Raw genomic sequence first — 10,057 nt, 5'->3', positions numbered from 1 at the left:
AAGAAGAGGCCGTTCCTCTACCGCGACCAGGATCACACTCCCGGCCCGTTCCTCACGCAGCTCGTTTCCACGCTCGCCGCGTTCCTGTCGGGTCACAACCCGCTGCTGGCTGCCTCCTCCCTGGGTGCGGAATGGGGGTGGGAGGGAAAGGAGCGCGGAAGTCCTTGGGTGGTGGGGCCAGGCTGTGAGCAGGAGTGTCGCTGAGTCGTTCAGACCGTCACTAATTTATCTTCTTTGTTCTGTAGATTTTGATTTTTGTGTTTGCCGCGAGAGACCAAGAATTGGAAGGGTTTTGAATGCAAGAGAGCAATGACTCTTTCTCTGTTCCTCTGTTCTATTTCAGATCTAAACCCTGAGGTTAACTATTACTGGCATCATGGTGAGGAAGTTGTTGTTCATGGATATCGAAAGGGGAGAGTTGATCCCGTGCGATTTCAGATCGATGATAAGCCACACCTCCAGATTCGTGTACCCAAGCAGCTTCCTGAGGTCTGGATGTTTTCAGCAGCAAGTTAATAACATGCTTTTTCACTTCTGCTTCTGACAGCCATGGAAACCATGTAATAGGCAGTATGTGGAGGACCTGGTTAATCAGGCATGTGGCACATGTGTGCATTTTTCAAGCTTCTTACTACCTGTGGTGCCTGCTTTGTAGATACTGAAGTTCAGAAGGCTGTCTCAAGTTTGTTCTACTTGAACTTTTAATTGCATGTTACTACATTTAATTAAGTTTTTAACATCTTATACTTGGAGACAAGAATAGGAAATGTGTTGTGGAACATTCTCAGTGGAGAAGACTAAGATTAGAGGAGTGGAGAAGAAAAGAGTAAGAGAGAGCACATGTAATCTGATCGTGAGCTCTGTTGCTTTTTGGTACTCTTTAATAGTTATTTTCTAATGCTCAATTTTCTGGAGCTATATTCTGTTTCAGCAGTCTAATGCTTTTCTTGCAGTGTTGTACAATGGTAATTGTGTCGCCAGCGAAGGTCTCTGCCTGGTTTCCACCACAAACAGAATGCTACTCTGCTTTCTGTAAACACAGAACCTTTAATGCTAGCATAGTTGTACAATTTGCTTAGGTTAGTGTTGTCAGATGCTACAAGCCTTGGCATTTTGGAAGAACTGTCTCGGCAATTAAAAATGTTATGTAGCGCAGAACACAGACTCTGAACTCTCTCTGCCAGTTCAAGTCAGTTTATCGACTACTGCTAGGAATGTTTTTGCTCTTTTCCTTTGGAAGCAAGTTCTGGCTTTGAAGATAGTACAAACTGGAAGGTTTGTTAGCAGCATTTCACATAATGTTTTTTGTATGTTGCAGAAAAATCAGACTTCAGTATGACTGTGCTAACACCACAAGATGAGAAGTTCTGTTGCAAAAACATGAATTTCAGTTGAGGTTATCTATATGGTGTATGTAAGCAAGATTTGCATGTTCTGTTGTCTGACCAGAAAGTGTTGTATAATGTGCGGCCTGATGTCAGAAATGTGACTTATGTCATGGCTTTTCTTTCTTCTGTTGCCTTCAAGGTTGTACCCCTGGAGTCAGATCTTGGAGATGTTCCTGTTATTGACCATAAACCATCGAAACTGCCATTGTTCAAAAAGCAGTATGAAAATAAGGTGTTTATAGGTGAGAGTTTCTAATGATGAAATGTTAACCTCTTCTTTTTTGTAAAAAAGCCCAACAGCAAAAACCAGCCCCAAAGCAAACACCACCTTGCTCTTTCTTCTCCCATCAACAGAAGGAAAGCTCTGTATTTTTATGTGTAGCTATACTGTATAAATATATGTAGTATATAAATATCTATTGAGGTTTCATGTCAGGCAGTGGGGAGTAGCATCCTGCTGTGTGTGTAGTGCTGTGTACAGATTTGCTTGAAGGAGTTGAGTTGAATAGAAAATTGTCACAAGGCTGTCTTTGAATTTTGATAGATCTCCTCAGAGACACTTTAGTGTGAACTCTTGGCTTTTGGAGGTGGACAACCCCTCCAGTCTCCTCCAGAAATGGAGGAATCTCAATGTTTATACAGGTCTACAGTACAGGTTCTAACCTTATGTTTTGTAGAGTCTGATAGTGTGTGCATAATGAAGAGTATTCACTGATTCTTACTTTTGTCTCATTTTGGGGAACACAGGATCTAAGGTTGCAGATCCATGCTGTTATGGACATACCCAGTTTCATCTTATTCCTGATAGACTGAAACGAGAGAGGCTTATAAGAGCACGTCTGGAGGATCAGATTGAAGTTGTTAATCGGTCAAATGGTATTGCAAGTCTCTTTGCCTGGACAGCAGCACAAGCAATGTATCAAGGTGAGACAGTGAACTTGACAAATTCTTCCTTGTTGCGACTGTCCGCTCTAAAGTTCTTTAACCTTTTCTCCCCACCACCTTTTTCTCATGCTTTTTCTTCTGAAGACCATCTTCTAAGTAGGTCTTTACAGATTTAATTGAACTAATGAATGAAGCAGACCTTATACAAGGGAGTTAGTTAAGACTTTGAGTACTTTGATTCAGTGGGAATTAATTCCAGAAAATATTTTTTCATATGTAGCATGTAACACTAAGCCTGTGAAAAAACCTCAATCCTGCATTCAGTTGCATAGTTACAGGGAGATCCAGTAGGTATCAATCAGGGTTTTTTTCTCTCTTAAACAGCTGTATTGCTTAGCCCCTTGTTTCAGTACTTTCAATTCGGTGAAACTACAGTCAGTGGAAATAAAATGTCAGCAGCCTTAGTGTAAGCTTTTATGCCTACATTTGTCTGAAAGTCCCAGAAGACCTGGATGGATAGACCAGATCAGTCTTTTTCTTATTCTTGTAAATACAGTTGTTGCCTAGTGTTACTGTAAGATACCTGGTCATGTGTAGTTTCACTTGAGAGACAACACATGTAAGAAAATCCTTTGATTCATCCTACTGTGATGTATAGTGCTGGCTGTGCATCAAAATTTTATGTAACAGTATGTTAGAAAGCTTGACTTACTTCATGGGCCTAAAATGTTGAAGTCAAGTAAATCTTGTCTTCAAAGCCAGGTACAGCTGTAAGCACATCATGAGTTATAAGGGCAGTGTGACTTTTTTTTCTTCTGTGGCAGGTTCTAGTATTGATCATTTCACAAGGTACAAATACTTTTAAAGAATATTACTGTGTGCTAGTGCACCTGCATAAATATGTGAATTAAATATTTTAAAAATAGTATTAATGCTCGGTGGGGATTGTTTGAAGCATTAATACTTACTGACATAGTGTTCCTGGTGCCCTGCTGGTTATTATAGTCAGTTATGCTCATGCCTATGTGTGGGTTTCTGTCACGAAACAAATGTTCACTGCCTCCTGAGGACCATGGAATAGGTGTAAGGCATTATCACTCAGCTCACTTGCAGGACTTTGGATGCATTAGTAACTTGACTGATTTGGAAAAGTTACTTGGCTAGTCAGTGGGTGGGTTTTTTCAATTAGTGATAGGGAACCGTGTACAAAATGCAACTATGCCACTGTGTCCCTGATGTTGGACATCCCCTTTATTGGCCATTGTGTTGCTAAAGCAGACAGGACTTTTTCCTGCTAAGCAGCTGCCGCAATTCCCAGTGTTTTTCCGTATTTCAGGACTGGGGTTTAGATGTGTGTGCTCAGAAAAATTTCAAGTCTTGTTTAACTAGTGGTATTATTTTATTTTGTAGGATTCTGGAGTGAAGCAGATGTGACTCGTCCTTTTGTATCACAGGCCGTAGTGACTGATGGAAAATACTTTGCTTTCTTTTGTTACCAGCTAAACACTTTAGCACTAACTGCAGAAACTATCAAAAATAACCCTCGAAAGAATATCTGTTGGGGTACAGACAGTAAGCCACTGTATGATGTTGTGGAAGATGGTAATGTGAAAGGCTTTAATGATGAAGTTCTGCTTCAGTTGGTTCGTTTTCTACTAAACAGACCAAAAGAGTTGTAAATCATTAAACAAATACTCCTTTGTATGTACCTAACTTCATTGTAGCTCTTTCAAGTATGAGCTAGAATATGCCTTGGTTTTAAGTCAAGTATGTGTCTAGCAAGCACTATATACGTATTTTTATGTTATTTTGGCCTTATTTCTTGTATTTTAAATGTATGCTAATGTACACTGACAAATAAATGTGTAGAATACCTTAATGTCTTTTGTGTATTTACTGTTAAAAGCATATTGCACTAATTCAAAGTCCTATGAGTTCTTTGTTCCAGCAGATCCACAGGTCTGTATTGAACTGTCACAGCAAAGTACGAATTCATGTGACCATCTGAACCTATAACTAGGAAACAGCTGTCTTGATACTCTGCACCAGTGCAAAAGTTCTGATTTTGTGCCTGAGAAGACTTAAGTGCTAACTCATTTGAAGGAGATAGTGTGCTCAGAATAGAAAGTGTTTCTTAAAGTGAACAGTTGGCAATTTAGTTACACAGCATGGGAAATTTTTAGACATTAGGCAGTAGTATAAACATCCTGAAACTAGCTTCTGAAAATTGTGTTATGAACATGCATGCTTATTTTTTAGCTGCCACCTTCAGAACCATTGAGAGAATTCTCTAACACATTTGGACTCTACAGTTTTACCTTTAGGTTGGGTCCTTGATGTCAGCTGCAGACATCTTGGAATTTTCATTTCTGATACTTAGATGTCCTATGAGTGTTTTCAGTAGAGCACAGCTGAGGCCAAACCATTGCTAGGATCTTTGATTCATAAAACACCATAGAATCATAAAGTAGCTTGGGTTGGAAGGAACCTTTGAAGGTCACTTAATCCAAGCCACTGGCAATTGGCCAGGACATCTTCAACTAGACCAGGTTGCTCAGAGCCCTGTCCATCCTGACCTTGAATGTTTCCAGGTATGGGGCACCTTCTGGGCAACCTCTTAACATCCTCATTGTGAAAAAAACAACTTATACCTAGCTTGAATCAACCTTTTTTTAGTTTAAAAGCATTACCCCTTGCCCTATTGTAATAGGCCCTGCTAGGATATAAGGACTGTTTAGCAATATTTTCCTACCAACAAAGTGTATCTGTTTTTGAGGTAATTAAACGTGCCTCGAATTTTATGTAATTTCATCTACTGCGACTGATCTTTTTGGAGTTTTCCAAAGTTCTTATAGTCAAGTAGTTTGTTTTTAAAGAGGGAGTAGTGAATCATACATGACTCATGTTGAAATACTTCAGCATGAGCAGCAGCCCACTCCCTGTTGTGAACTGGCATACAGAGTATTTTGCTAAGGAAAAATAAACTATTTGTAGAGTCTTATTTGGTTGGTACTTTGCTATGTTGGAAAGTGTTGCCACTTACTCCACCAGCAAGGAAAAATCTAAGTAAGATGTGCACAAGTACTGTTTTCTTTTTAAGAGAAGTAAAAAGTCCTTAAGTGCTTTTTTGTCATGACAATGCTTAGCTATTGCCAGTCCTGATAGCTGCTGATCCTTGGATTAAATGAATGTTCTGTGTAGGAACAGAAGATAAACTTCTGGGTAGGTATGTTGATTATAGAGTATGACCTGTGACCTAGCTGAGAAGGGAGTCGTTAGTACTTGTTCTCTGGTGTGATAAAGGGATGATACAAAATGAAGGATACAAAAAAACCCGGTTGGATATTCTGACCCTATGACAATCTTTACAGTTGGTGCAATATGGTATTGTCTTCAGCTTGAGACTCTCTGAATTGCATACAAGTAGTGCCTGTGTAAGCTAACAAGTAAAGTCAAAGAAACTCCTGCTCCCAGAGTTTAAAAACCACTCATTTTTCTGTGATTCAGCCTTTTGGCTATCCTGAGGCTTCAGCTGTAGTTGAGCAAGTTCAAAGGACTTTTCTCTTTTGCGCAGCTTTACTAGTGACTGAAATATCACTGTAGATGTGTCAGCTGGTAGAAACCCCCAGTGTTTGGAGTGAGGGAGGAAGGCTAATTGCGAAGTACCAATTTAGCTTTCTGCAGCACGGGATTCCCTGAAAAAACAGCGGGTGGCACTGTTTTACCTTTTACTGAGGGAAAACTGTAATGGGCATTTGTCACTGCATGTTTTGTCACTGACTGGCAAAGCTGAGATACCGTAATGTGGCAGTTTTTTACAGCCACCTTTCATCTCCAAGACCAGGTTGGATGGGACTTACAGGAAGCTGTTCAAGCTGTTCTAGTGGACCCTGCCGATGGCAGGTGGGTTGGAACTACGTTTTTTAAGGTTCCTTCCAACTCAAACCATACTATGATTCTGTGATCTAGTACTCATCTATTCAGGGTGCTTAATGCTGCCTTACATGATAAAGTATATAAAAAAAAGAAAACCTCTAGTTTTGTTTATTTGGGTTTTTTCTCTTTAAATATTGTATATCTACTAAATGTTTAAAATCCAGAAAGCTTAGAAGCTGCTGCGCTCCTGTTCTCCCGTTCTTCGCTCACTAGAAACTGCTCGTAATTGTAGTCTAAGTCTTATGGGAGCATTGCTCTTTAGCATTCCATTCTGTGAACTTGCTGTTTAAAAGAAATCTAAAAAGATGATTCAAAAACACAGGATGGAAATCTGCAGGTCTGGATCCTTTTACCTGGATTAATTTCTGCTTAGGCCTATTGCAGCATAACACAAGGGAGCATAAGGTGGAATCTAAAAATAAGATTGTGTTTTACATAATGAGGCAAGAATTTTTTCTAGTACTGAACCATTTTACTTAAAACTTTTATCACCTACAAGTGGGTGACTGATCTATGAAATTCTGCCTGTATTGTTTCAGATTATGAGACTGCAAGTGGTGACTTGGAATGGAAAATTCAAGTGGAGTGTAGGAGTTTGGAAGTCTGTGTCTTTCTTATTTCTACACACAGTCATGTTGGGCCAACTTTTTGGGGTAGATAGCTCTTTTCTTTCAGACAGGAGAAATATCTTCAACATTTATAGTCTTTGCTTGGTGATGCAGACGTTTCTCCTGGTATTTTTTCTGTACTCAAGTTTTCTGTCATTGAAGAAGACACTCCTTTTATCTCAGATGCAGATAAAGGTTTCCTTGTTCTGGAGCTCCAATGGAGTGGATTTTTCCTGAGGCAAGAGTGACTCTTGGAGTCAGTTATTGGTGAGAGTCTGTTGACAACTTGACATATTGGCAGTATACCTCTGATGAAAGCAATCAAAGTGACTTTCCTGTAGAGTACTAGAGAAGCCCAGCCTGTTCTGATTCTGGAAATCCTGGACCATGAACTGTTGGGGGATATGAGCAAATGGAGGCCAGTAATCATTACAGGGGTTGTACTGCAGCCTTACTCTAGTATACTGACAAATTGTATAAAGTTTACTTGGTAAGCACACAGTAAAATAACTTTTTAGACCTGAGTTTCTTGAAAGAGCTGTCTGTCCTACATCTAGAAATAGGCTAAGAAGAATTACAAGCTTCAAGAAGTTAGTATGTGAACACTCCTTATACGTTTATTAATGCATGTTGTGAGCCTCACTACATCCTCCCACAGGAACAGGAGTTTACAATTAAAGAGATTATTCGTATCTAATTCAGAGAGAAGGAAGGCAGTCTAAAGTCTGCGGTGCTGTTCAGTCTAACCCGTTAGTCTTGAAGCTGGAGTTTGAAGATGTGAGGTTAACAATTGTTTCTTTAGCTTTGAACGTAGTCTGGGTAGGCCATTTACCCCTGGTAACAGGCACTTTATGATGCATTTATTTACAACCATTTAGAAAAATCCTTGAAGACAGCGAAGAGGCAGGAGAATGCTTTATTATGTCTCTGCAGGACTAAATGTTCTACAGTTTACGCTATTGGAAAGAAATAATTCTTCTATATAGGACAGCAGCTTTATGGTGTCTGCTCAGCTGCATTGACCTGTAAATATTGGCAATACTTTTTATCTGTCCTCTCTTTCTATTGTGCCTGGTTTCTGCATAATTTGAAGGTCTCACCTTTAGCAAAAATATTCTTTGAGTGAGCATTCATTATTTCTTCTTGTCTTTCAATAACCAGTTGAAGTTCAATTTATTGAACTAAATCCTACAGAATCTTCTCTGTATTGCCTTTCTCATTCCTACTAAGTCATGCTTGATTTCATTTCTTTAGTGGTGTAGCAAGAGGAATTGATCTTAATGTGTCTCCTTTAAAGGAAATCTTCCTTCTATTTCTTTTCTCTTTTTATGCTTTCAGCATTCCTTTAAACCTGTAGTCAAGTCAGTAGACTTTATCACTGCTCTCAAGGGACACAATATAGGATTGTTTTCACTGTTGGAAGGCATAGCTTCTAACCCAAGGCTGTCTGCACTGCAAATGTGCATGCTTTTTTCAGTCAGATATCCTAGTCCAGATTTACATTTCAACCTCAAATTTCAGTCTGTAAAGGCCTTTTGTTTATTTGATTTGTTTGTTGGGGTTTTTTTTTGTGGGTTTTTCTTTTAAAATCGGTTTCTACACAAGCTCATTTCTGTAGGAGTTGCGATTTTAAAACTCAAGTTCTGTGATTATTTGGCCTGGAGAAGAAAAGGATCAGGAGGCATTTTATCAATGTGTATAAATACCTGATGGAAAGAAGTGAAAAAGGTTTGTCAAGGCTTATTTCAGTTGCCTCCAGTGAAAGGGCATGAGGAAATGACCAGAAACTGAAAACCAGGAAGTTCTACTTAAACTTTTGTTTTTTTCTGCTATAATGGCAATTGAACACTGGAATGGGTTGCTCAAAGAGGGATGAGGAGTTTTCATTTTTGGTCTATACATGGACATCAAGGTTTATGTATTAATTCAGCATAAATTTTGCTTGATACACAGCTGCAAATGGCTCAGCAGAAGACCCTTATATTACGTGTTCCTTTCACGCAGAGTACTCACACCAAGAATACACCTAAGCCTATACACTGAATTACTATATCTCCAAGTTTATCTCAAAGCACATTTGTGTCTGAGCTTCCTGTCAATATAGTAATTCCTTACATATGACCCTTGAGGTGCCCAAGTGTCTTCCCCCTTCTCCAGAAGCCAACGTTAGGCAGTGATGCCTCATCTCATATTGTCTGTAGAAGTTTGTCATTGGTTTATTCTGCATACAAGCACAGATATAAAATTCAAACATTTCCTAAAACGCCAAGTGATAGCACTCAGAGTAGGACACTGTTCTTTCTGAAGGTATGCAGTATTTTACCTGTGTGATTAGTGATTCCCTCTAATCCAGTTACTGCTAAGAAGCTCATGTCAAATAATGTATTGTTGTTTTAATAGGGCAAATATGCCCACATCAGCTCTTTGGGAAATCCTGTGCAAATACACAGACAGACCTTACCATGGAAAGCTTCTCAAGTTGATAAGGAAAGCAAAGAAGGATGGGAGGAACAGCAGTGCCTGCTTCTTGGAGAAATTATCCAAAAGCATAAAGATAAAACTGAGGTGGAGTTAAGAGTCAGAATCTTTGGTAGGATAATAAGATTTAGTTTTGTAACTGTGTTTACACAAGGGATTTGCACTATTAGATGACTTTGTTTTATAATTTTGAAAGAAATAACATGCTGTAATTTTATATTACTTCTTAATAGCGTGTTATTATTGATTTGGGACGAGATATCATTGTTATTATTATTATCGTCATTGTTATTCTCATTTGGGATTGGATATTAAAAAACCCAATGACTTATATACTTAATGTTTCATTAAGGTAGGTTCTCTTTGGGACTTTTTTAAGTATCTAAATGAGTTAGATTCGTAAATCCTAATAATTTTAATGGAATTTTATTTTAGTTTTCTAAGGTACATAGATATTTTATTTTTTTAAAATACCTCTAAAGTGACTAACCTGCCTTTTGAAAATGTTCAACCAGATGTCATTGCAATATAAATCTGCTAAGTAAAACATTGAGCTTTGCTCAGGCTGGACACTGTATAATTTCTGAAGTGTGCTGCTTTTCCCTCTTGTAAGCATGGTATTATGCTGACCATGAGCTGAGCACAGCCAGCCTGGCATCGAAGAGATACTAAACAAAATCAGCATAATGACTTTGTGTTTGGACAATTGCTCTCCTTGGAGATGTACCTACTGGGCTTTTCTGAAAATGTCATATGTGCAGA

The 10,057-nt window shown here is 38.8% G+C and overlaps 1 protein-coding gene across 1 annotated transcript; it reads left to right on the top strand.

Moving 5' to 3' along the window:
* Positions 1-6: 6 nt before the first annotated feature.
* MRPS30 (mitochondrial ribosomal protein S30) lies at positions 7-4,110 on the top strand (the record flags this gene model as incomplete). Its single annotated transcript, XM_009072979.1, has 5 exons — positions 7-124; positions 344-489; positions 1,528-1,630; positions 2,136-2,312; positions 3,684-4,110. Coding segments are annotated over 5 exons (813 nt in total), but the record flags the coding sequence as incomplete, so codon positions are not given.
* Between the last annotated feature and the right edge of the window lie 5,947 nt (positions 4,111-10,057).

Source organism: Acanthisitta chloris, unplaced genomic scaffold (genome assembly GCF_000695815.1).
Source record: "Acanthisitta chloris isolate BGI_N310 unplaced genomic scaffold, ASM69581v1 Scaffold6604, whole genome shotgun sequence".
Taxonomy (NCBI): Eukaryota; Metazoa; Chordata; class Aves; order Passeriformes; family Acanthisittidae; genus Acanthisitta; species Acanthisitta chloris.
Note: the sequence above shows the minus strand (reverse complement) of the source record. Positions and strands in the feature narration are given on the sequence as shown.